The 27,895-nt window shown below is 41.0% G+C and overlaps 1 protein-coding gene across 6 annotated transcripts in view; it reads right to left on the reverse strand.

The window, feature by feature from the left end:
- Nucleotides 1-27,895, reverse strand: part of RALY (RALY heterogeneous nuclear ribonucleoprotein) — a 315,795-nt gene that overhangs the window by 12,997 nt on the left and 274,903 nt on the right. For all 6 annotated transcript variants that reach the window (XM_089514078.1, XM_089514077.1, XM_089514080.1 and 3 more), the window contains 2 exons: nt 1,840-1,887; nt 125-285 (listed from right to left, as the gene is read on the reverse strand). In XM_089514078.1, the coding sequence (XP_089370204.1) occupies nt 125-285; nt 1,840-1,887 (209 nt within the window). The remainder of the gene's footprint in view (nt 1-124; nt 286-1,839; nt 1,888-27,895) is intronic.

Here is a 27,895-nt window from a genome sequence, read left to right on the forward strand (position 1 = left end):
TATTAGCAATATAAAAACTCCCTAATAATGGCATGGCATAGCCTTAGCACAAAGACAAGTTGAAAGCAGTTTTGTGTTCTTAAAATTGTGGCTGATGTATTTCTGTAAGAACATAGAAACTTACATTTTAATTTGGCAGAGCTGTTTGCAATAGCAGCAGATCGGGCAAAGAGTTTGACTGGGAGTGTTGCTTTTACGCGCCTTACTAACGGGATGGTCACACGTGGACGCTTTACAGGAACCACCCTAGGTATGGGAGAGACTCGTCCCCGATACTCAAAGAGTCTGTAAGAGAAAACAATCTAAGCTAGAAGATGTTCTTTTCTACAGCACATAGATCAAAATACAAAAGCATTTTTCAAGAGCATGAGTCCATTATTCATATTTCCTCTAGGGGGAGCAAGTATTCTATCCTTGCTTCTGACCATATTGCTCAGCATAATAAAAGCCATTGTGGATGATATTTGATCATGAATCATATGTAGACACATTCACCAAACCTTTACACTAATATTGCTGAACTGATTTAGAAATTTTTCTTTACTTAGCAAAGCACTATACCTTGCAAGACTGTGATGTTTAGCATATATATATATATTTAAAAATACACCCACTTTAGTATTTCCATTCTTAGAATTAATTGAGGACTTTGAGACAAGGCGGGATCATCTGTTTTTATAACTCATCATCACATTCCATCTCTTCACAAGTGTCTTATTTCAGTTTTGCACCTATTTATATTTGAAGATGGCTGGCTAAAGTGGAAATCCTGCAAAAACCAAGTCGTCCTTTTTCATATTTGGTTTCAGAGCAAGAGTATGGCAGGCATTGTAGTATCTAACTGGGGAAGGGGAGAAAAACAACTGCTCATTCCCTGCAGTTTTTGTGAAACATTCTCTTATTACTAATTTTAACAGATAGCTTCAGCCAAGCTAAGGAGAATGGATGTTGAGTATTGAGGACCTATTGAGAAAAGCTCACATGGTGGATGAGTAAAAAAACATGCCTTTAAGAAAAGGCTGGAACAAGAACATAAGGAATAGCAGGAGCAACACCATCAAAGAAAGTCAGGAAGAAACAAGCAAATATAAAAAGCATATGGAATTGGATCACAGTCCTGAATTTTAAAGGCACCATATTCTTGTTTCCCATTCATACAATCAGTTCATTCTAGGTTTTGAGAATCTTTTGAGAAAACATGAATATTCATTTTGGGCTCTTTGTTGTTCGTACTTTGCAAGTAATATCTTTTTCATAAGACAAACACTTATGACTAACAAAAGAGTAGACCTTCTCTATGCTAGTGTCCAGAGTTTAGAGTGCCACCCTATTGGAGGTACACATGGCACCATTTTTTGTACTCTTTCTAGAGTAAAAGTGCTTTTATTTGCCCAAGTATTTAAAATATATTTTAAAACTTGCTTTAATATTTAAATTTTAATATACAGACCTCTGACATCCTCTTTGGGATTAAAGCACAGCTATGTATATTAAATTTGTTGCTGTTGCTCTTGCGTGCCTTCAAATTGCTTATATTAAATTTGTTGTGTATATTAAATTTGTTGTAATTTCAGATCCTCTTGTAAAGCACTGTTATGTATATTAAATTTATTGTTGTTGTGTGCTTTGAAGTCATTTCTGACTTATGATGAACCTAAGGAAAACCTATCATGGGGGTTTCTGGGGCTGAAAGTGTGTGACTCTCAAGGTTTACCAGTGGGTTTCTATGGCCAAGTGGGGAATTGAACTTTGCTCTCCAAAGTCGAAGTCCAACACTCGAACCAGTACACTACTCTGGGTCTCCATATAATAGATAGATACACAGAAAGATCTGTTTACCTTTCATAGAAGTCATCTCTGTAGTAGTCATAGTCAAAGTCATATCCACTGTAAAGCAAAATAAATAAATAAATAAATAAAATTATTAAATATTATTATAACTTGTCCCAATAATTACTATTCATTTATTTGTAGTAGCCTTTATGACAGCATTCTGTGACCTAGTGCCCATCAGATGTTTTAGACTGCAATTTCATCACCCGTTCCCCCTCATACAAGCTGGGAAAGTATCAGTTGGGAAGGTTTCCTTATGATATAACAGAATGTCAGTCTTGGAGATCTAGAACATAAAGACATGCTCTGACTTGATGTGCTTCTGAATGTGAGAATATTTGTTACATGGACTAAAACTGTGTGCACATTATCTCACAAATGGGCATTCCAAAATGATCTCATGAAATCACTTTGAATTTGTAGGAAATGACTTTGCAGGAGATGATTTTTCATTTTACAGGAAATGATCTAAGTAGCCAGCTTTGCATTATAGTAACTACTTCCTGCCCCTGTAATAATGGGATAGACACAGTCTTGAGTAGGCATTGCTATAGGCTGGACTACAGCAGATCTTACCTTGTATGTAGGGTTGCCATAATTCTCTACTATAAACCGGGACAAAATGTAGGACAAAATTTAGACCAAAATTTAGGATACTTGTCGAATAAAATTTAGCCCAAAATGTAGGACATTTAAGAAAAATGGAGGGCCTTAAATGTCCTGCATTTTGGGCTAAATGTTATCCTACAATTGTCTTAAATTTTGATCTAAATTTTGTCCTACATTTTGTCCCGGTTTATAGTAGAGAATTATGGCAACCCTACTTGTATGTGAAGTTGAGCAATATCAGGTCTGTGTAGTACTTGGATAGAGGATCACCAAGGAATATTAGGTGCTGTGGGCTATGTTTCAGAGGAAGACAACGGCAAACTACCTCTGTGTATTCCTTGACTGAGTAAACTCTATGAAACTCATGAGATTGTCATAGGTAAACAAGCAACTTGAAAACAGATACACATATTGAGATAGGTATTTTTGAGGGCTGCTGTAAACCTTTATTTTCTGGGGAGAGGTCAGGGCAGAAGGGAGATTTCAAAGAGCCTATATAGATGATGGTTTGAATGTTGTCACAATTAACAACATTCCAGTGGCTGATTTGGTAACTTACCATTTCCTTTTCTCTTCCCAGAGTGATATTTTATACACGCTAATGAAAGTATAATATTGAAACCCTTCATAGAGGAAAATTCCAGCATGGGTCCTGATGGCATACAATAGGAATTGAAAGCTTTGACATTTCCTATTGAAGGAGTGTCATAGCATGTCAATTTGAAAGGTCGGCTCAAAAGTGAAAATTTTTAATTTTGGCTTGACATCTCAGACTTCACAGTGACAATGAAATGGCATTATGGGACAATAAAAACTACCAGAGATTTAAAGCCCAGCCCCCACCATACTCCACAGAAGAAAACCCCTTTTCCTTACAATGCTAGATAATATGCATAGGACTGGATGTTGGGACTTGGGGCAAGATGGTGTTTGCCTTTCTGTCCATGTGTGGGCAAAGGTGCACCCCCCACCCCCAAGGATTTCTTTGTGGTCCTCAACACCTCTAGAGTACCTAAACTGACCCTTTTCTAGCCCCAAAAGATGGTGAATTACAGCTCCTGGAAGCCTCCAGATGTCAAAACATACCTTTTAAACAGGTTGCAAGGCTTCTCTGTACTGCTTAACACCAAATACACCAATTTTGAGAAGCAGAAGCAGATGTCCAGTAACAGTGGAGAGTTGATTTATTTTCTGGTAGTCCATGGATTCCCCAAGGAGTCCCAGGTTATAGGTCTAGGGTGGCCCCTAGATTAGCTTCAGTTTCCACCATGATGTACAGAAGCTCACTGGAGTGGTAGGCGAATCTTCCCGCAAAACTACTAATGACAGAAACCTCCACTGCATCTGAGGCTACAGGCTAGTTTAGTAGTTGGCCCTGAACAGTTTTGTGGCACACACTAGAATCACAGAGTTGGAAGAGACCCCAAGGGCCATCCAGTCCAACTCCCTGCCATGCAGGAACTCATAATCAAAGCATCCCTGACATATGGCCAATCCAGCCTCTGCTTAAAGACCTCCAAAGAAGGTTCTATTCTGTTTCCCAAGAGAAGACAAGAGCTGGAGAGTAAGAAGTAAGAAGGCACCAGTTTATACAGACTAATGGTAAAGCCATACTTAATAGAACCAAGGAGATCAGAGGTTCAGATTTTTGCTCAGCCATGAAGATAATGAGTTTAGGTTGCTCGTTATTTTTTAACTGAAGTGTGTGCAAGAATTATGTGACCCTCCAGATGTTGTTGAGCTCCTAGAAAGCCCTGGCAAGCACAGTCAATGATGAGGAATGCCAAGAGATGTAGTTCATCATTGTCTGGAGGGCCAAACAACTCCATCCCCTGTTTTGACCAAACTTGTGGGATTGTAGGAACTGCAATTTTTTTTGGGGGGGGGGAGCAACGTCTCTGGAAATGGAAATAACACAATTCCCATTCTAAGAGGTATCTGGGATGTCCATTGTGATTCTGGGGAATAGCTTGGGGAAACTGGGGTTTAAAAACTTCCTAAAACCCGCAGACAGAACAGGCTATGCTGACTGGAGGATTCGGAGAGCAGCAGTCCAAAAAAAACGTAACTATTCCAAGCTGTGGGCAATAGCAGCTGAGAGGTCTTTTGCTCAGCAAACTTTCTAATCAAGTTAAAGAGTGGGGGAGATCCCCTTACCAGAAGCACCTGCTCTCATAAGTGTCTCCTAATAAAGACCCTGCCCAACTTGGATTTGATTGCATATTTTCCAGATTATAACAATGATAATTTGTTATGCTTATAGCCCCACTTTTCTCTATTAAACTCAGGATGGTGAAGGGACCACCCCTGCAGTTTTATCCTCAAACAACTATGAACGAGGTTGAGATAGAGAAACTAACACAAGGTCACCTGATAAGTGTCATAACTATATGGGGATGTGAACTTAGGTCTCTTTAGACGCAAGATGATTCCACACTGCATAACTGTCATGGCTCCATCTTGTGAAATCCTGGCATATATAGTTGAGGTATTCTATCTGGTCTGTCATAGAGCTCTGTTCCCTCACCAACCTACAAATCCCAGGATTCTATAGGATAGAGTTATGGCGGTTAAAGTGCTGTCAAACTGCTTTATTTCCATAGTGTGAATACACCCCAATCCAACACACACATTTCTTCAGGCTGGTTCTCTGTTTTTATTATCTTATTTTTCATCCTATTGAAATCTTTAGGTTGTTAGGATTAAGCAAAGGAGGTCTTTGTTGTCGAGAATAACCCATACCCAGTAAAAACTGTTTCTTTCTTTTTTTAAATACAAGTCAGGGAATTTTAAGTAGCTTCAAGGGAATTGTTCTGTTTGCTTTGTAAAATGATTTCTCTTCTAGTCTATAAATCTACATGCTTATAGGTACTTGAAAAATGTTGCTGTGCTCATGTTTTGTATTCAAGATGATTAAACAATAAGGGGAAAAACCACTGTCTCTGGGGTAAGAAGGGTAGGAAGTAGTTTTTAAAAACTGAAAGATGTAATTGAACAGAATTACTTAAAATACTTTTTTTGTTCTGACTGATGGAAAAAGAGCTTCCTTTTAAAAAAGTTTACAGTAATTAGTAGAATCCTGATAAATTAGAACAGAAGCTTGGATGCAGAATGAGGACAGAAATATGCACCTGCATATCCTTCCTCGCTCTTTCTCTGTGAGTGTATGTGCCTTCAAGTAACCTGTTGACTTATGGCAACCCCATAAATTTCACAAGGTTTTCTTAGGTAAGGAATATTCAGAGTTGGTTTTGCTAGTTCCTTCCTCTGAACTAGAGCCCACAGCACCTGGTATTTGTTGGCGGTCTCCTACCCAAGTAATATTCAGGACTGACTCTGCTTATTTTCCAGAATTAGACAGGTTCTGGTGCCTCTGCATACCTGCAATTTGATACTGGACAGCTAGGGCTGCTATGTAGCTGCCTGCAAGTTAGGGACAAGGATTAGAGAGCATTTTTTCCTCATGTGTGGGGGCATTTTGAGACATGTTGCTCATGACTGCTCTGATGTGCTTTGGCACATTCGATGTAGAATCAGTGCTCGTTCTCATGGATCATATTTTTTCCCAACCATGGCAAGCATTTTGGTCAAACACATATGAAAGCAGCCAGTTTGGGCAAGGCTGATACAAATGATTTTAGAGCAGCACTCTTAGCATACAACTGGAGGCACTCTCCTGCCCTACAGATCTGGTAGAAAGAGTCCTATAGTGAAGACATGGGTTTTCTAGAACTAAAATCTACATCTCCAAGCTTGTCAAAAAGCAACACACTTTGAGCATCTAAGCTGGCATCTCATTTTGCTGTGATCGCTGCAGCTAGAGAAGGCATCCAATTTATTTATTTGTTTGAATTTCATTTGGGATGGGCAATGATTGATGAATGGGATACTGAATTGAAAGGAAAATGGGTTTGGAGCAGGATCTGTGTGAGAAATGAAATGAGCGCAGATTCACTGAAGAGAGGACATGCAAACTGACTGAATTTTATTTGGATGGGAAATACATTAGTTTCTCTTTTGTGAAGTTTAAATTCTAAAATGGTCTCTAAACTGTAGTAAATAGTCAAAATCCTGCATTGGGAAACACAACCATGTCTCCTGGCTCCATTTATCTCCCAAAACTAACTTTCAAGCTCCATAGACCTCTAACACGGTCAATTTCAAGTTGCTGGAGAGTGGGGGAGGTAAGAGATGATGTGTCCAGTCTTCTGCATGCCCAGATACAGGATGAGGGCTGGACATATCACTGTTCACCACCTACTCTCTGGCAGCTTGGAAATGGCTGTTTGGGGGAGGGGATGTGCATCTTAAAAGGTAGGTTTCTGAAGGACATCTGGTCAATATGATGGTGCAATGACTGTAAAAGTGAACTACAATGTCTTAAGCCACTGTAATTGCTGAGCAAGATGCCAGCTATTGTTTCTAAATCTACACCACATATGTACATATTCATTAAATTAACATAAAATTGCATTGAAATTAGGATGTGCATTTTAAAAAATGAAACATTGTGCCCTCTTGCATCCTTTTTAAGATGGTGGTGGCAACACATATCCTTTTTTGTTGATACGTAAGTGGCTACCATAGCAATCCAGAGCAAGCTCTTGGGTTCAATAACTAGCCTAAGCTGTACCAACAGACCTTATTTCATCTGAAGTAAGGGAAATACATTGGACACTAGGCTATAAAAATGTACAATTACTGATTAAATTACAATTACTTTTTCAACTACTTAAATATTGTTTGGACCTGTACATTTCTCCTAAATCTGTACATTTTATGTCTAGTGCTTCCATATGTTTAAAAACCCTGGTTAAATCCCTCCACATTTAGGGCTAGTCTACACTAGAGCTAGTCTAAATGTAGTGCTAGTTTACACAAGGGACAAAATTCCAAATGGATTCCTGCCCTTCCTGGCATTGGACCCATCCTGGAGGCACCCTGTGTATCTTTTCCTCTGCAGGGACATCAGGTGGATTGTCTGTACTACCTGAGTGTCCTTGCGGAGTTCTCTGGGCCCACTGCCACTTTCACTACTACCTTTTCCTCCACTGCTGCTACAGCCGCCATTCAGCCCACCACTCCGGCTGCCACCTTCAAATTGGGCTAGTTCCCAGTCCGAACTGTGATGTTTCCCCCTCTTCCTCTCTCAGCAGTGCTGGCTCTTTTGGCATGCCTGTCTCTCTGAGGCAAACAAGGTGTCCAGCATGTGATCTGTGACATTAGCATTGGGGAGGCAGGGCAATGGTGGGATTAGCAGGAGCTCAAATTCCAGGGTTTAAAAATCCTGTGATAACGTAGGATACCCCAAACCTGGGGTGGATAGGGCCATGCGGCATATGGCCTTATTGCTCCAGACTGTGGGGGTGGGGGCAGAGGGTTTTGAAGCAGTGTAGACAAGCCCTTAAAAACAGTGCTCCAAACATTTCACTTTATATACTTCTATATATATAGTTACAGACTCTGGTGACTGAAGCATATGACAAAAGTCGCCCTTTTAGGTATCTAGGTAATGAGTGATATAGGGCCAGGGTGGGGATTGTGTAACCATCCAGACGTCATTAGATTTCATGTCTCAGCAGCCCTAGCCCATATAGCTCATGGTGAAGAAAGCTGGGAGCTGCAGTCCAGCAACATCTGAAAGGCCACGTGATCACCACCTCCAGGCATCAGTCAAAGCCAGTGCTCTGAACTGGGCCAAATAAAGATGGTACAATATGTGACCAGAACCTCACTGTTAGTGCTTTAGCTACTGCAGTTCTACCACTTGAACTTTCCATACACACAGAAGGAAGTATAAGGTAATAGTATAAAGTAATTCAAGTTTGTATACTCCCAGCTGGCATGCCCCAGAAGTGCTGCTTGGAGTCATTAAGGCTGCTATGATAGGCATGCTTACTTGAGAATATGTCCCACTGTGACCAGTAGAACATAGCTCTATGAAAATTCATTTTAGGATTACACTGTAAACCTCTTTAATGAGAAACAGCAGTTAGGTGATAAATAATGTCCCCCTTTTAACACTTAATGAATGATGGATTTGTCTTTGTGGTTTGCAACTCAAGAATGAACATGTTGCCTTTGTAGTACCATCTACTCTAAAATCTGTTTCTTCCTCTGAGCTACGAAGAGTTACTTTTTGGACGAAAGCTTCCTATATCCTCCACTCCATCAGATAATGGCCATGCTAGGTGATGGTTTGGGGAACTATAGTCTAAAACAAGTAATATTTTCAAGCTTCTGTCATTCTTCATATATTCTGTGCCTTTTACTTCCTTCCTATGCTTCTGTATAGGGATAAACCTTAAAAACAGACAGCAGCACTGAATGACACCACTCTCAAACTATATGCAAAGATCTACAAGGCTTTGTCAGACATTGATCTAGTCATAAATCATACTGTTCTCAGTGAACAATCCCTGTGGGCAAAGATATGGTATGACAAATGCCAAGATTGATTAGAGTGGCCTCTCTTTCAGATTTCTGCTGTTTAAAACAATAAAAGGTTCCTATGAGGTATTTGAAGCCTTGTGCATCAGCACAACTTGGAATTTGTGTTACTAAATGTAATATCTCAGTAAAAGACATGGGGTGCAATAGTTTTCCCAACTCACTTATGACAATAATGACTACAACCCTAAAAAGAACAGTGCATTTAAAATCCCAAACACTTCAGAGGTATTTGAAGTGCATAACATTAATGCACTTTTAATCACAAACCACTCCAGCTAGGTTTAGTGGAGTCCCAAGTATGTGTACATTGGGCTGCAATTTAAAGACAGCAATCCGTCATGTCTTGTTCTAAGGACCCAGGTTCAGATTCCAATACTGACAGAGAAACAGAAAGACAGGAGGACATGCCTGGTTCAGATTATGATACAGACAGGGAAACAGAAAAATAAAGACAGGGGGACATGCCAGTGCTTGAGACAGACAGTGACAGTTCTCAGCAGCTGCAACACAGAGACACAGACTTGATAATACCTGCCATAATGGAAAGTAGACAAGAGAAGGGAAAGTTTGAGATGCTTGGAGTGTTTACATAGGAAGCACACATTAACTGGGCAGTACCAAGAGGCTGCCAGACCATAAACAATCCAGCAATTCCCTCAGGAGGTTGTTGCTGACAACTGACCATTCAGGAGGGAGCAACACTCTTGCCTCTTGATTCCTGGTTTGTTTTGCAGCTTCTTATAACACCATCATCAAACTGAGTAATGAATACCTCAGCCGAGGGTTACCAGTTAACAAAATTCCCAAATCAAACATTGTCTGATCTATGCCATGGCTTTGCAGTTTGCAAAACACCTCCAAAAATGAGTAACACAGGCCTCAAACTGAGATTACTAGTTAACACCCCAAAATCTAAAGCTGTTGTAAAGTTTCACAGTCATTTTGCAACCCAGTGTGTGTTTTCCCTACCTGATGCTACACTTTTTGTACACAGGGATCACACTAATCACCTCTATATTATTCCTGCTTTAGTATGTGTGCTGCCAAAATGCATCCCCTAAACCTAAGAACTGTCACTGTTCATTCCAAATCCAATATTGTCTAATTTGCTACAGTCTTGTGCCAATTTTTTCAACAGTGTTTTGTATGGTACTAGGAACTCCCAAACCTGGTGTTGGCATGTGGGTAAGACAAGTGGGGAGGAAGAAGGGATTGTAATGTGTGGGTTTTTTGGGGGGGGCGGGGGTGTTGAGATATTGCGAGACTTGGCAGCCATTGCATATCTGTACTTACTAATAGCTAGTTTGCATGTTAGTGTCTAGGAGTTAAGGCATATCATATCATTATGACAACTCCCTGTTAGTTAGGGTTTATTTTCCCCCACCTCTCTTCTACTTCAGTGTATCCTGCAGCCATTTTTCTGTCCCCCCGTCTGCATTAGACCGTGTATTTAACTATGTGCAAGCTTTAGTAAATAAAGCTACTTTTCTATGTTTTTACAAATAAGGTTAAACTTATTTCTTTCTCTGCTAGACTCAGTATATGAGAGTGAATATGAGACAATTTGTTGTTCAGCTTCTGCCTTGCCAATAGAGTATTCTTCTTGATAGATGATTATTTCTCACATATTCCAACAGAAACTACACTTCTCCTTCCACTTCAAGTTTGCTCCCACTTTAGAAGATACCATTGCTGTATTTTAGGCATGGTGGTAGACCAGATGAGTTTGAACTCCCAACTACATCTAATATTCTTTTTCAAGAAGGTGCTGAAGGTACACCCTGTCAGGTACAGATACTACTACTACTACTAATAATAATTTGTATTTCGCTTAATCTCGAGGAATCCAAGCGAATTACAGCAGTAAAATAAAATACAGTTAAAAGAGAAATGCATTAGAAATTCCAACATCTCCATCCCTCCCCCTGTCGTAAAAACATAATTAAACACTAAAAAGAGATTAAACTAAGAAGCAAAGTTAAAAAAAACACATTAGAGTACAATAAAAATTAAAATGAAGTAAATTTTTTTCAAGTGGAGTCCAGGTAGAGTAAAAGATAAAGATGGAGGGTAATGGGATAATGGGAGGGGGAGGCAGGTCAACAAGGATATTCTAGTCTGAAAAGGCCTGCTGGAAGAAATCCGTCTTAATAGCCTTCTTAAAGATTTTTAAAGTGGTAACCTGATGGAGCTCATCCGGCAGGTCATTCCAGAGTCTAGGAGCGGCTGCAGAAAAGGATCACCGGGTCACTGCAGAAAGTCTATTCCTCCTCGGTTGAAGCAGATTCTTCCCAGTGGAATGAAGAGTGCGGGGAGGATGATATGGGAGAAGGTGCTCAAGAAGTCAAGACCCAAGCCATTAGGGCTTTAAAGCCTATACTTTGTATCTTGCCCAGAAAATAATAGGCAGCTGGTGAAGGGATTTAAAACTGGTGTGATGTGGGCAGATTTAGGTGTGCCAGTAACCAGCCTGACTGCCATATTCTATACCAATTGAAGTTTCTGGACTTGACACAAAGGTAGCCCTATGTAGAGTGCATTACAGAAGTCGAGCTGAGAGGTTATCAGCGCATGTACCAATGTTTCAAGGTCTTCTTGCTCCAGGAAGGGGCGCAGCTGACATATCAGCTGAAGCTGATAGCAAGTGCTCCTGACCATCGTGTCCATCTGAGCCATCAGATGGAGAGACAAATCTAGGAGCACCCCCAGAGTGCGAACAGAGTCCTTCAGGGCAAGTGTGAACCTCTCCAGAACTGGCTGGCATAAGTCCATTCCTGGATTGGGGGTTCCTACTGCAAGTACCTCCGTCTTACCTGGATTCAACTTGAGTTTGTTTTCCCTCATCCAGTCCATTACCGCATTAAGACAGGCATTCAGAGGAGAGATGCCATCCTTTGGCACTGCATCAGTCTGAGACATAGAGAAATATATTTGAGTGTCATCAGCGTACTGATAACACCCTGCCCCATGTCTCCAGATGAACTCACCCAGCGGCTTCATGTAAATGTTGAACAGCATTGGGGACAGAATCACACCTTGAGGGATGCCTGACCTGAGCTCCCTCCTGGCCGAATAACTGTCCCCAAGTGACACCATTGGGAGGTAGGATTGGAACGACTGCAAAACAGAGCCTCCAATTCCCAACTCTCTCAGGCGTTCCAGAAGGATGCCGTGGCCAATGGTATCGAAGGCTGCTGAGAGGTCCAAGAGCAGCAGCAGGGTCATACTTCCCCTGTCGGTGCCCAGACGGAGATCATCGACTAAGGCGACCAAGGCTGTCTCAACTTCGTAGCCCATCCTAAATTTGGTTTGAAATGGATCTAGAAAATCTGTTTCTTCCAAGACTGCTTGGAGTTGAATGGCAACTGCTCTCTCAATTACCTTGTCTAAAAATGATAACTATGGCCTGTTACAGACTGCCAAAATAAAGCTGCTTCAGGTCTCTTTGGAGGTATGTTGGAGGTATGCTGTTTAAATGATGCATGCATCCTAAGAATTCGGAAGCTGCACCAAAGCTGCACTCCAGTGCTTAGGAATGGAGTGTGGCTTTGGCGCGACCTCCGGACTCTTAGGACCCATGCATCATTTAAATAGCATACCTCCAAAGAGACCCGAAGCAGCTTTATTTTGGCAGTCTGTAACAGGTTAATGAAACAGGCCTATAGTTGTTTCTGTTCAGGGGGTCAAAGGAAGGAAAGTTGCTGTCCCAACTGGTAAAAAACTGAATGCTTTTTCATTCTACTAATGGGAGAGTGTCAACAGAGAATGTAGAGGTAAGTTCAGAGAAAAATGCCACATAACTGCTATTTACATTTTATGTTCCATCACAAATAGCTTAATTGACTAAGGGCTTTACCACATGAGCCCCAGTCTTGCCACAATTGTACTTGCCAATGAAAACTGAATTATACCATCACTGCATGTCTTTGCAGTCATACAACCACCATGTCACTCTCTTCCTGACTCCCCCTTAACCCCACCTTCTTACTCTATGCCCTACCCTGCATACCTTCTATTTTTTTAAAAAAGTTATTTTTATTTTCAATTTTAATAATATTAATAATAATAATTATTATTATTTATACCCCACCTCTCCCCAGAGGATCGGAGCGGGTTACAATCAAAATAAAACATAGTAAAATAATAACACAATCCCTAATCCACAATTTAAAACACAACAGCATAAAAATCAGTTGGCGTATTAGCAGAAGCTGATAACAAGTGCTCTTGGCCGTCGCATCTATCTGAGCTGTCAACTGAAGGGACGAGTCCAGGAGCACTCCCAAATTATGAATACAGTCCTTTAGGGGAAGTGTGACCCCCATCTAGGACCAGTGAAGACATCTCCATACCCAGTTTTGGGGTTCCTATAGCAAGTACAGTGGACCCTTGTTATACATTGGGGTTTGGTTCCAAGATCCCCCATATATAACAAAATCCGTGTATGCTCAAGTCCCATTAAATATAATGACATAGCAAAATGGTGTCCCTTATTTAAAAAATGGAAAATCAAGGTTTGATATTTGAAATTTATACTTTTTTTGAACATTTTCAAACCGTGTATGCTTGAATCTGCGTATAAGAAATCCGTGTATAAGAAGGGCTGACTGTACTTCTGTCTTATCTGGATTCAACTTTAGTTGGGTTTTCCCTCATCCAGACTATTACCGCCATAAGACATTCATTGAGAGGAGAGATGCCATCCTTAATCACTGCTACAGTCTGAGATATAGAGAAATATATTTGGGTGTCATCAGCATACTGATAACACCCCCCCCCCCCCCCATGTCTCCGGATGATCTCACCCAGCGGCTTCATGTAAATGTTGAACAGCATTGGGGACAGAATCGCTCTTTGAGGAACACCCACTTTGAGTTCCCTCTTGGTTGAATAACTGTCCCCAAGCATCACCATCTGGAACCTTCCCAAGAGGTAGGACCTGAACCACTGCAATGCAGTGCCCCCGATACCTAACTCTCTCAGGCGGTCCAGAAGGATACCATGGTCAATGGTATTGAAAGCTGCTGAGAGGTCCAAGAGCACTAACAGGGTCACCTTTCCCTGTCCATGCTCAGACGGAGATCATCGACTAAGGCCCCCATGGCAGTCTCAACTCCAAATCCTGTCCTAAACCCGGTTTGAAATGGATCTAGAAAATCGGCTTCTTCCAAGACCATTTGGAGTTGATTAGTGACTGCTCTCTCAATTACCTTGCTTAAAAATGGTAAGAGCGAAACTGGCCTATAATTATTTTTGTCCAGGGGGTCAAGGTAAAGTCTTTTCAGAAGCGGTTTGACCACCGCTTCTTTCAAACAATATGGTAAATAGCCTTCTCTGAAGGATGCATTTATTATATAACATATACGCATCTTGATTATTCCTCCCCTCTGGACAGCCAGCCACAATGGACAAGGATCGAGAGAGCAAATCATTTTTCTCATGCAACCAAGGATCTTGTCCACGTCCTCAGTACTTACTGACTCGAATCAATCCAGTTTAACAACATAAGCGGAGTTGCTAGGTACCTCTCTTACTGCTTCTGCTGTAATGCTCGCGTCTAAGTTGGCTCTTATCTGAGAGATTTTATCTGAGAAGTCGTTGTTTAAGGCGTCACAACAGGCTACCGTCGGTTCTAACAACGGATTCTGGGTGGCAGGTACTTAGTTAGTTCCCTAAACTACCCTGAACAGCTCTGCTGGACGTGACTTTGCAGATGTAATGGATGCAGAGAAGAAGGAATTCTTTGCTGCATCCACTGCTGCTTTATAGGAAAGAAGAAAGTTCTTATAAAATGTTCTGTCAGATAAGAGTTGAATCCTCCGCCAGCAGCACTCTAGTCGATGTCTGTCCTGCTTAATTTTTCTAAGTTCTTCTGTGTACCATGGATTCCTATTTGAAGTGGGTTGGAAAGGACGCTCAGGAGCGATTGTGTTTATGGCACTGGTGAGATTTCTATTCCAGGTGTTAACCAGGACCTCAACAGAATCGCCGGCGTTACCCTCCATTAGACCCTCTAGAGCAGGGGTAGGCAATCTTTTTGAGCCGAGGGCCGGGTTGCTGTCCCTCAGACAACTGGGGGGCCGAAGCCAAAAAATAAATAATTAAATAATTTTTGAAAAAATTAAATATAAAAATAAACCAGGACAAATGTAGGACAAAATTTACAAATGGAAGACACTTTTTTTAAAAAAATGGAGGACACGCGAAAAAATTTGCTGATTTTTAAAAAAATGTTAATATAAATGCATGTTTCTGAGGCTTCTATAGACAGTTGCCCCCCAAAGGCCCCGGCGGCAATCGGCGGCAGGACTGGGCTGGGGCCGGTCCCAAGGCCTCGCCGGGCCGCATCCGGCCCGCGGGCTGCAGGTTGCCTACCCCTGCTCTAGAGCTTCTTGGAACCTGACAGGTTCCATCAGCTTTCGAGGGCGGACCATTCTAATAGGTCCTCCACTCCAGAGAGGTTGAATTAAGTCCAACCTTTACCAGGAAATGATCCATCCATGACAATGCGGAGGTATCAACTACCTCTGCCAACAGATATGCCTGCTCTGTACTGAAAACCACATCAAGAGTGTGACCTGCACAATTTGTGGGCCTGGAGATTAGTTGGGACAGGCCCATGGTTGTCATGGAGGCCATGAACTCCCAAGCTGCACCAATTAACTTAGTTGAACTGTCCCCAAGTGAGATGTTGAGGTCACCCAAGACTAAAAGTCTAGGTGACTCCAGCACCAGCTCTGAGACCAGGAGTGTCAACTTGGCTAGGGAGTCTGTTAGGTAACAGGGTGGACGTAAACCAACAGATTCCCCAGACTGTCCCTTGTCTTCAGACTAAGGTACATACACTCGATGTATCTTGGTTTCTGGATAGGAATCCTGGTCAGGATAAGATTGTTTTTGTGGATTAAAGCCACTCCTCCCCCTCTCCCACTTTCCTGTACCTGCTCCTTAATGGAATACTCAGCTGCTAGGGCTGGGCTCATGTTACCATACTAGTATCATCCAGCCAAGTTTCCGTAATGCAATTCCAGAGCTCTGCTACTGTGATTTAAGGGTTTTTTTTCTTTAAAAGAACTGAAATATAAAAAGAAATAAAGGTAATCAGTCTGCTTGCAAAAGTCAAGGAGAAGAAGGGAGGACAGGGGGAGAGGAGGAGACACTGACACCATGTGATTGCCAATCTCACAACTGCCTCGAGAATGAAGTTTTGCACCTGGAGACCAGCATGATTTCTAGCTCATTGACAGGTTTCTCCTGTCAGTGAACTGGGATGCCCTAACCATGCTTGGGGAATGAAGCAGTTATGGATCGGAGGTGATGTTGCACCATAAGAATCGCCAAAGCTGTTTCCCCCCAGATCAAATCATGGTTTAAAAGCCACGTGTTGCAATCTCCTAAAATACCAGGCATCATCATGTGATAAGAGCTCCCTGCCTTTCTCTGTCCCCCACCTGGATGAAACAGCTGGCTGATTGCTGGTCTCTTTGGTAGCAATGCTGGGAAATCTGTCCCCCTTCTGCCCCCCTGCCCCCCATGAAACAACATTTGATAGATAAGATGTGATTATGCTGTCTTTTGCTCAAGCAGTTTCTCTTCATTTTAATCCTGATTATATTTTTCCAGGGTGTTGCTAATTTGGGAGTGCCTGAAAGCTGAAGTAGGAGCTTAGAAGAAATCCATGTTCTTTATTCCGACATCTTGTGCAATAAAGATTAACAAATGCAACAGCACACAAACACAATAAAAAGCAATTTGGAAACATTATTTTCCAGTGACTCAAATGAAAAGACAGAGCTTAAGAACTTCAACTCCAGGGATTCTAGGCATTGTGTGCGCACGTATGTGCCTTCAAGTTGCCTGTTGACTTATGGTGACTTCATGAATTTCATAGTGTTTTCTTAGGTATTGTAGTCCAAAAATAACATTCCCAAGTTCTGCTAATGACTGCTGGTAATCTGTTACCATTATTTGTTCTTTTGACCCAATGTCTTTAATTCTTTCCACATGATGCCTCAAACCAGCACATGGGAAGCTCACAGGCCATATGCAAATCTTATTTTCTCCATTTCATGTGGCCTGTGATACTCCCTGGTATCTCCTGTGCTTCTGGATTGCTGAATCAAGTTGCGCCAGACAAGAAGAAAAAGGAGATGTCAAGAAACAGTGAGGCTGGAGCATCCTTAAGAAATAAAGCTCTAGATACTGGTTTGGGACCTTTCAAATTACACACTATGATTTCACTTTGACTGCCAAGGCTGTATCCTACGGAAACCTGGAATTTGCAGTTTGCAAAGGGGTATTTATTTATTGGATTTATACCCTGATTTTCTCCTGGGGTGGTATCCAAGGGGGCTTCCAGAAGTTTAAAACAAGATTAAATTAAAATATCATTTTATAAAAGTTAAAAAAGAATTAATTAGTAGTAAATTAGAAGTCATCATACAATATTATAATAATCATAGTATAGTGTTATTGAGTGTTGGACTACGACTCTGGAGATCAGAGTTTGAATTTCAGCTTGGCCATGTAAACTCACTGGATGATCTTAGGCAAATCACACTCTCTCGGCCTCAGAGGTTGGCAATGGCAAACCACCTCTGAAGAAACTTGCTCAGAAAACCCCATGATAGGTTCTCCCGAGGGTTGAAATAAGTCGAAAATGACTTCAAGACACACAACAGCAACTGTAATTGTTTAGTGCAAAAGAGCCCTTAGTCGTCATGCCTCAGTGGCTCTCTTTATTCTCAACTCCTGCTGCTTGCTCAAAGGTGCACAGAAAATGAGGACTGCATGGAGAGTGCATTCTAAAGGGTTAACACTTTCAAGGTGTTTGAAGGAATGGGTGCCATTGGAACCAGTGCCATTATCAAAGGACTCCTTCACTCTATTAGAAAGTTCTGTTACATACCACCCAAAATTTCACTAGGGCATACATGGCCAAGCAAGGTCAGAGTGTGATCAAGATGGCAAATATTAACAATGAGGAATAATATACAAGCTAGAAGAGGCTGCAGTAGTTCACTGAGCCTGTTGGTAAGGGCAAGATGACAAACCCTTTCTCTCCTCTCCGTTCCCACTGAGTTGAGTGCAAACTATGTTTGAACTCAGGTTGCAGTAACTGAAGTAGCTGAGGACAAAGGCAGAAAAAGGGAGGAAGAGAGAGAAACTGGGACATTTTAAAAGTAACTGAAAAAGTGGGAAGACAGAGGAATAATCAGGACTGTCTCAATTAAATTGGGGCTGTTGGAGAGTATGCTGTTATCATAGAATCATAGAATAATAGAGTTGGAAGAGACTGCATGGGCCATCCAGTCCAAACCCCTGCCATGCAGAAAATCCAAATCAAAGCATCCCCAAAAGATGGCCATCCAGCCTCTGTTTAAAGACCTCTAAGGAAGGAGACTCCACTACACTCTGAGGGAGTGTGTTCCACTGTCGAACAGCCTTTACTATCAGGAAGTTCTTCCTAATGTTGAGATGGAATCTCTTTTCCTGGAGCTTGCATCCATTGCTCCAGGTCCTTGTCTCTGGAGCAGCAGAAAACAAGCTTGCTCCCTCCTCAATATGACATCCCTTCAAATATTTAAACAGTGCTATCATATCACCACTTAACCTTCTCTCCTCCAGGCTAAACATCCTCAGCTCCCTTAGTCGTTCCTCATAGCGCATGGTTTCCAGACCCTTCACCATTTTAGTCGCTTTCCTTTGGACATGCTCCAGTTTCTCCACATCCTTTTTAAATTGTGGCACCCAGAACTGGACATAATATCCCAGGTGAGGCCTGACCAAAGCAGAATAGAGTGGCACTATTACTTCCCTTGATCTAGACACTATACTTTTATTGATGCAGCCTAAAATTGCATTGGCCTTTTTAGCTGCCGCGTCGCACTATTGACTCATGTTCAACTTGTGGTCTACTTGGACTCCCAGATCCCTTTCACATGTAGTTTCATTCAGCCAGGTGTCGCCCATCCTATATCTGTGCATTTCATTTTCCTGCCCCAAGTGCAGTACCTTACATTTCTCTGTGTTGAGTTTCATTTTGTTAACTTTTGTCCAGCTTTCTAGTCTATTCAGGTCATTTTGAATTTTGGTCCTGTCCTCTGGAGTATTAGCTACTCCTCCTAATTTGGTGTCATCTGCAAATTTGATAAGTATACCCCCAATTCTGTCATCCAAGTCATTGATAAAGCTGTTGAATAGCATTGGGCCCAGGACGGACCCCTGTGGGACCCCACTGGTCACTTCTCTCCAGGATGAAAAAGAGCCATTGTTGAGCACCCTTTGGGTTCGGCCAGTCAACCAATTACAAATCCATGTAACAGTTACGTTGTCTAGCCCACATTTCACTAGCTTGTTTGCAAGAATGTCATGGGGAACCCTGTCAAAAGCCTTACAGAAATCAAGATATACTATATCCACAGCATTCCCTTCATCTAAAAAGCTGGTAATTTTATCAAAGAAAGAGATTAGATTTGTCTGGCATGACTTGGTTCTCTGAAACCCGTGTTGACTTTTTGTGATTATGGAGTTGCCTTCTAGATGTTCACAGACTCTCTGTTTAATGATTTGCTCTAGAATCTTTCCTGGTATTGATGTCTTCTTTGAAAGCAAACTCCATATAACCCCTCATATCCCAGAGGTTCTTTTCATTCTCTGTAAGCTAAGGGCAGGCTGACTTGAGAAAAACAGAGGCAGGGGAGGATCTGTCTGAGAGGGAGGCCAGAAGAATGGCAACTCTGTGCGTGCCCGTGCGTGCATGTATGCTTTTGTAGATATGTGAACTGAGAAGTGCTTAGGCAGTAGCCAAAGGTGTTTGTAGTGTGCGTGCATATGTTTATGAATACAGATATGTGTTTGTGTGACTTGAAGGAAAAGCATTTGTATGTCTAAGGAAGAGTGTGGAAATTATCAGATCGGGGACGAAACGTCCTTGTCCTTTTCCCGTTCTCATAGCACAACTGTGAGAAGATTTTCATATGACGTCACATTTATCCAGACGTTATCCTGTCTGGAAAGCATGATTGACCATGATTGTGCAAAAAACTTTCAAATGATGTTGTGCAGATCCTGTCATCGTCCCGTCATTGAAGTGGTATTGCCTGGCATTTTGCATTAAAGGGAGTTTGTGTTAATGCAGTGCCACTTCAATGATGGGACAATAATGCTACAATCTGAAAGCATTTTGTGGGATCTCAGTCAAAGATGGGATAAGGACGAGGGAGTGATCCCGTCCCTGTTTGGTAATCTCCTGTGTGTGAGTGAGAAATAGAATGCAAAAGTGTGTTTGTGTAAACTGAAGGAAGCTCATGTGTATGTATTTGTGAGAGTGAGAGTGAGAATTGAGGCAATGGTGTGTGTCTGAGTGACAGAAACAGAGACTGAGATGGAGATGAACAGATTAACAGAGAATGAATGAGAAAGTGAATGGAAGGATAAGGGTGAAAGTGGCCACAGATCATATGTGTGAATGAGAAAGAGAAATGAAAAGAAAGAATGGATAGATGGTGAATGAATGCAGGGTAGATAAAGCATGGATGGAAAGAGAGGAGGGGAAGAAAGAAAGAAAGAAAGAAAGAAAGAAAGAAAGTAAAAGAGGTGAGAGAAGATACACCTCCCAATGGCTTCCTAAACATACTTTCTCTCAAAATCCACATTCTTAGGTCCAAAACATACTGCAGAGATAATACAGTTTCAGACCGCTTTAACTGCCCTGGCTCAGTGCTAGGGAATTTTGGGAACTGAAGTTGTGTGAAATGTTTTGCCTTCTCTGACAGAGAGCTCTGGTGCTACAATAAACTACAATTCCCAGGATTCCCTAGCACTCAGCCAGGACAGTTAAAGGGGTCTCAAACTGGAATATTTTTGCAGTGTGTTTTGGTCCTTAAATACATTTTCAATTTTCTTTAAGCTAAGAATGTTTTGGTACATTTTGTGAAAGTTTCTGGTTAACTTTAGTTCTAATTTCTGTGTTAGTGCAACAGAAGCAGAGCAGAGTTAGTTTATAATACAATTCACAAAGCTCAAATTCCTTAAGCTTCCTTAACTTTAACATGATGTAGTTAACATGAGAAATCCATTGGTACAGGTTCACCCAATACATCATTTTATTTATCCAGTTTTATTGTTTCAGCTTGGCCAGAGGTAAATGCTATAACCTGATCAGTTCACCTGAGACTGAAGACACTTCATTTGGATACATATGAAATGGCCAGTTGCAGATATTTGATTAGTGTCAGACCTGCTTTTATAAGTGCCTTCAGCACAGATCATATAACCCAGAAAATGGCCTAATATTAAAGTGCTGAGTGAGGGAAACTTTTCCATATTGCTCCCCAAAGTATGTTGCTAGATTCAATTTGGCACTTGCCGCTGCTGACCAACTGTGACAGACATCTAATGTGGTTAGTGAAGCTATAACAGTTAGTCTATTAATCAATCCATTTAATAGATGTAAAGTCTTTCAGTGAACTAAAAGGGGCACTTTTAGCAGCAGAATTTAAGCCAAATAATGATTAGAAGTGCTTTCAAAAATTACAGGTGGCAGTAAGCATCTTAGAAGAGGCATCCCCATTTAGAAGAGGCATTCTTCTTTTATCTCACAGGCAGGAAAGCAGGAACAGATAGGAAGGAAAACTCCCTTACAACAGTGATTCTCCATCTTTTGTCCTTGAGATATTTTTGGTCCTCAGTTCCCAAAATCCAAGATGACCAGTCAAGCTGTGTTTTTTGGAACTGAAGTCTAAAACACCTGGAAGACCAAAAGTTGAGAACTGGTATTTCTGAATATAGTGCATGCTGCAATGTACTGTATATGGGTGTCATCTACAAAGGGAAAAAGAAGCTGCTTTCTTCAAAATGATAGTGGTTAAAATGGATTTGCATTAGCCATCTTTAACTACAATGGACTGAATTCACCTATTCTTGCTCCCTCCCATCTTTTATATGTATTAATGCATATGATTTCTGATTCTGGGGAAAAGGTGGGTATGCCTTGCATAACAAATCCCTATGAAATTCATGGAGTCACCATAAGTTGATAGGCAATTTGAAGGAACATAAACTAATAAATAAAGTTAATAATCATCATGATATAGTGTGAAAAGGATCCTGATTAAATTTGTTTACTGCTTGTTGTCCTGAGATTTCATGATATAGAGTGGAATGTATAATTTTTAAATAATAATAATAACAACAATCTGTTCTATATCAAAGTACTCAAGGCTGTTTACAAATAGCATTAAAATAATCAAAAAATTTAGAATGATAAAATAATTAAAATCATACCAAATAACAATAAGGTAAAAACAGATTTAAAAGATTTAAACATTTTTAGAACTATGTACAACCATAATAGTAGCAGAAAACCTCCCAGACCTGGAACAACTACTAGGAAAGATCAAGGAAGAAAGTGCAAAGACAGGCTTACTGTTGAACATAAAGGAAACAAAAATAATGACAATGGAGACTCTAGACAAATTCAACCTAGATAATGAAATAGAAGTAGAAAAAGAGTTCTTATACCTGGGATCAAACATTGATAGAAATGGGGACTGCAGTAAGGAAATTAGATTAAGAATGGGGAAGGTGGCTATGAAAGAACAAGAAAAGATTCTAAAGTGCAAAGATATACAGTCGCCCCTTCATTTTCATGGGAGATGCATTCCACCCACCCCCATGAAAATGGAAATCCACTGATATTCAAGCCCTATTGGCTTGAATAGTGGTGTGCTCCCATTTTAAATCCCTCTGTTTGCTCCTCGTGAGTAAGCAAGGGATGTGGATTCAATGTCCGTGTAAATAGAGGGATGACTGTACAATTTAACACAAAAGTTGGAATTGTACAAGCCATTGTTTTCCCTATTACCAGGTCTGGATGTGAGAAAAAAGATAGGGGGGGAAATCAATTCATTTGAGATGTGGTGTTGGAGAAGAATGCTGAGGATCCGATGGACAGCCAAAAAGACAAACAAATGGATCCTAGATCAGATCAAGCCAGAAATCTCTCTGGAAGCCAAGTTGACAAAACTGAAGCTGTTGTACTTTGGACACATCATGAGAGGGCATGACTCAATGGAAAAAACAATACTGCTAGGAAAGAGAGGAAGGTTGCATGCTAGATGGATGGACTCTATTAAGGAGGTCATGGGTATGAGTTTGCAGTAACAAAGGAGATTATTGCACCCAGGAATCCTGGCAGAAGAGATGTGGGATCTAAAAGATGAAAATACCTGTTATTGCATTTACTTATGTCTGGGCTGTAGACAGCCTATATCCACTCAGGCAACCCATCTGCAACCTGGACGCCTTCTACGTTTTTTTCAAGAATGAGAAAATCTTGTTCTTGAAAAAGCCGTGGGAGAGATCCGGGATGCAGATGGGTTGCCCTCGTGGATACAGGCTGCCTACATCCTGGACACTAGTAAATGAGATAACATCAATTTTCATCTTTTAGATCCTGCATCTTTCCTACCTGGATTCCTAGGTGCGATAATCTCCTAAAGAGAACTGTGGAGGATGGGGACTCTTGGAAATGTCTCATTCACAGGGTTGCCAATGAATTAATGAGGCCCAAAGGCTTTGATGAACAGCCAAATTCTAATTTGGTACGTAAATGACATGAACACTGGCACTAGTTGGATCTCCAGGGGGGAATGCATTACACAATTGAGGTGCCACAGTTGAGAAGGCCCTCTGCCTTGTCCCAAAACAGTGTATTGATCTCACTGGTGGGATATGGAATAGAGCCCCTCAGACCTTAATCTTCAAGCAGGTACATATGTGGAGAGGCATAACTCAAGTATTGAGATCAAGCCATCTAGGACTTTAAATGTCCACAAATGTCCAAAAACAAGCAGCTTGAATTCAGACATAGTGGCAGTCAGTACAATTCTTTTAAGACTGGCTTGATATGCTGTCTGTGTGGTATTCCAGTCAGCAGTAGAGCTGCTGCATTTTGCACTAGCTGCAATTTTGAAGTCATCTTCAAGGGCAGGGCCACAGAGAATGCATTGTAGTAGTCTAACTGGGAAGCTACCAGTACATGGACTGCTATGGCTAGATTATCTCTGCCCAGGAAAGACTGTAGCTGGTGCCCCAGTTGGAGCTGTTTCAAAGCACTCTGAGCCACAAAGTCCCCCTGGGCCTCCAGTGACAAAGTCAGCTCCAAGAGAATTCCCGAGCTATGCATATGCTCCTTTAGGGAAATGCAACTCCATCCAGGACAGGAAGCTTTCCCAATTCCTGGACCTGAGAACCACCAGTCTACAGAGCTGGCATTTTATCAAGATTCAGCTTTAGTTTATGACCCTTAGAAATAAGATAAATAAGAGGAATACACATAGCCATATTTGTCCCTTACCACCAGAATATAATGCCATTAAATTCTGTCAGTGAGTTATCAAGGCTATGGAAGGCCTTATTTTCACACCTTAGTCTATTCTTCTAAATGCCTCAATTTTGCCATCTCATTTATTATTAGAGAAGATTACCCTGTTATTTTATCCCTTAATAACACAAGTGATACATCAGAGTGTTTGATGTGCCTATAGTTGCTTGAAGGAAGCATAACCAAGATGAAGCCAAGACAACAGCTTGGATAAAGAAGAAAGCACAAGGGTAATAAAAGCAAGAGAGACATGACTTCCCTTTAATCTTCAGATGGACTTTCATAAAGTTTCAGGAGCTAGGCTAAAGGGACTACTAAGATTTACTTGAAGTAATGATATGATGAAAGAGGCAGAGTGGAAGAAATTATTGACAAGAGTGTTGTTATGTTGCAACAGTGGGCACAGGATGAAAACCATATATATTTTCCATCTGAGTTTCATTGACTGAAATAGTTATGATGCCGAGAAGACAAATTATTCAAACCCCTGCCCCATAACTATAATTATGCAAATGTCATTTGGGCAAAGTCTAGATCTTCTTACCCTCAGTAATTTTCACAGCAAACAGCATGATCTTATCTGCAAACGGCCTGATTCTTCATTTTTTTGTGGGTTTTTCGGGCTATGTGGCCATGTTCTAGCCTGAAAAACCCACAAAAAACTATGGATTCCGGCCATGAAAGCCTTCAACTGCCTGATTCTTGTTCATAGGCCAATTAGAGTAGACTCAATCAAACAATGGGGGGTCTACTCTATTAGGGGCTGACAATAAAATTCATGCCAATATTTCTCCACCATTCTTATCTACAATTAAAACAGAGTTTGCAAAGATGGGCCAGCTGAGGAAGGCCTCCACTATTTGTTTAACTCCTTGTTGATGAACTTTTTAGGGTTCCAAGGCATCCCATTTTGTATGACATATTCTGTATTTGGAAACTGAAAGTCCTGTTTTGTTTGTGGACATTACAAGACACTCTCAATCCTATTTTTTAAAATTTAGTGTCGATGGGAATGCTAGGGGACAGCCACAATAACATTAGATTGACCACAAACATTTGATATGCAGGAAAATTGCCTCAGATTACATGACCATTTGTTATAAGTGGAGCTGGCATCCACTCTTCCTGATCACAGCTTTCCAGGCCCAGGGAACTGAGATTAGTGGAACCTGAGGCAGGCAAGAGCTCCAATGAGAACTGAGATCTTGTGGGATTTTGCCTCATGAACCTTGAGGTAGGCCTCCTATAGTTTTGTCTCTGTCCTGTATTCGTATCTTGAAAACCTGGCAACCCTGTAATAACTGCAAAATGGAGAGTACACAGCCACACTAGAACTGATTGTCTTCTCTCTACTATGTGGCTGTGCATCTTTGTCAATATTATCGTACCACTACTAGTTTCCATATTTCCCTAGTGTTCCACATTTCACAGATGAAAACTGGGATACATCTTGCCAAGCAACATCAGAGTGTAGTCAAGATGGCAAAAGTTATTAAGGAGGCACACAAGCTAGGAGAGGTTTCAGACGTATGCTTTTGCTTGCGTCTGTAAAGGAGAGCAGGATTCCTCTGCGTCTTCTGAGTTAACTGAGTGCAAACTATTTTTGTATTTTGAATTCTGCCTGCATCAATTGAAGTAAGCTGAAGACAAAGGGGGAGGTGAGAGAGAAACTGGGAAATTTTCAAAGCAGCTGAAAAAATAGGATGACAGTTGAGTTACTGGGGCAGTGCCTGGCAGTTTGGGACAGTTGGAGAGTATCTTATGGAGCTAGGTCAGGAGCAACATGACCAGGTGCTACCAGTTCCCCAAATCATTTCTGTCACTTCATAGTGTTTGCTTACAAGCACTCATTTGCATCTGCTCTCAGATCCAATTAAAGGTGAATAAAAAAAGAAATTTCTCTGCAAAGATATACCAGAGCCACAGTGCAGCGAGACAAGCTGAAAATAATTTGCCACTTCCAAAAGAAGTGTGTGTGTGTACTTTCCTCAGACTCTCCCTGGGGATATTTAATGACTTTTTGAATATTTTAATATTATTACTCAAATGTAGCACATTTAGTGTCAGTGTTTCACTTCCCACAGGATTTGATAATTGACATGAAATGACACTAGTATCTGACATACAAAAGCAGTTGGCACATGACAGTATTTGATATTACAATTTTTAGTAAATTTTTAGTAAATGTTATCTTGTTATAAATTCAGAAATTTATTTAACTAACCAAGAATCAACCTTTTGACAAGAAAACAAACAAACAAACAATAAACCCCAACAAGCAACTACATTCTCCATGCACTACATTTTTCCTTAGGCATTCTTTAATCTTGTCTTCACAAAGACCTGCTCTCCATCCAACATCGCTGCTGTACTATTCCCCTCTGTCTGATCATTATCTTGATCTCCCTCTACACCTCACACAGTTCGCCTCCTGCTCCTTCCTGACCTCTTCCATTCCTCTGATCCAGTGGCCTTCTCTGAAGCATAGTTCTCTCTTCTCCCCTCTGCTGCTTCCATCTGGTCTGTAGACTTTGTAGTTGCCACTTTCTGTTCAGCCCTTTATGTGTTTACCAGCTCTTTATATGTCTTCCCCACTCTCCTAATGTACTATTTGGCTTAATCGTTTACATTCAATACTTTCACTTGTGCTCTTGTGCAGCTGAATGCCCCTGGAGAGAATAAGGAATTGGCTGACTTAATCTACTATAAAGCTACTCTCCTCTTTCTCACCTGAATCAGCATAAACTAAACTAAGCTATATCTCTGCTTCACATCAAGGCCTGATTCCCACTACCTTTTAAACCAGATCCCAAATTGGTTTGAACTGGTTCAAATGACCCTGGTTCCCACTTGTACTGAATCACTGCAGCGATTTGGAGGGGGGGGCATGCTCTTGACCCATTTAACCCGCTTTTTTTTAATGCTGATTTTTTTGTCTTTTTGGATAAATCGATTCAGTGCAAGTGTGAACCAGATGCAGATTGGAATTGATTTAAATTTGTCCTTCGACCAGCTTGAGTGGGTCCACTTTGAATCAATTCATTCGTGAATGTGAACCACAAGTGGGGTTTTTTACAGGGGAAAAATGCGATTGGGGCAAATGTAGGGTGAACCATGCTCCACTGTCGAATCAATCCATCGATTCGGATAACAAACTGATTTATTTGTAAATGGGAATGAGGCCCAACTCTAGGAAGTTCACCTTCTCTTCCTTGTCCCATTGACTTATTCTCTTCACTCCCAATTCATGATGTTTCTTCCTAATCCAGTGCAAAATTTGAAAACACCCGCCATGATCTTTCCTCTCCTTCCTCTTCCTTTTTTTTCTGCTTGTTTACTGTATGCCCTTTTGGTACTTACATCACCATTTAGGATGGCTAAAAGCAATTAATACAACCATATAATACAACAATGCAATACAATGCAATACAATATCCAAACATCAACCAAACTGTGATAATGGCTGCCTAAGAAGAATTAACACATAAGATAGCAGGATCACTAATCAAAGTCAGACCTTTAAACTAGCAGTGCACCAGAAAATTAATAGCTCTTTGCTTGAAATGGGGAGGGAAGAGAGCTGAGCCATACTGAGCTATAGAAAGCTGGGGG

Source organism: Sceloporus occidentalis, unplaced genomic scaffold, assembly GCF_023333645.1.
Source record: "Sceloporus occidentalis isolate IW3139 unplaced genomic scaffold, rSceOcc1.0.p SCAF_3, whole genome shotgun sequence".
Lineage (NCBI taxonomy): Eukaryota > Metazoa > Chordata > Lepidosauria > Squamata > Phrynosomatidae > Sceloporus > Sceloporus occidentalis.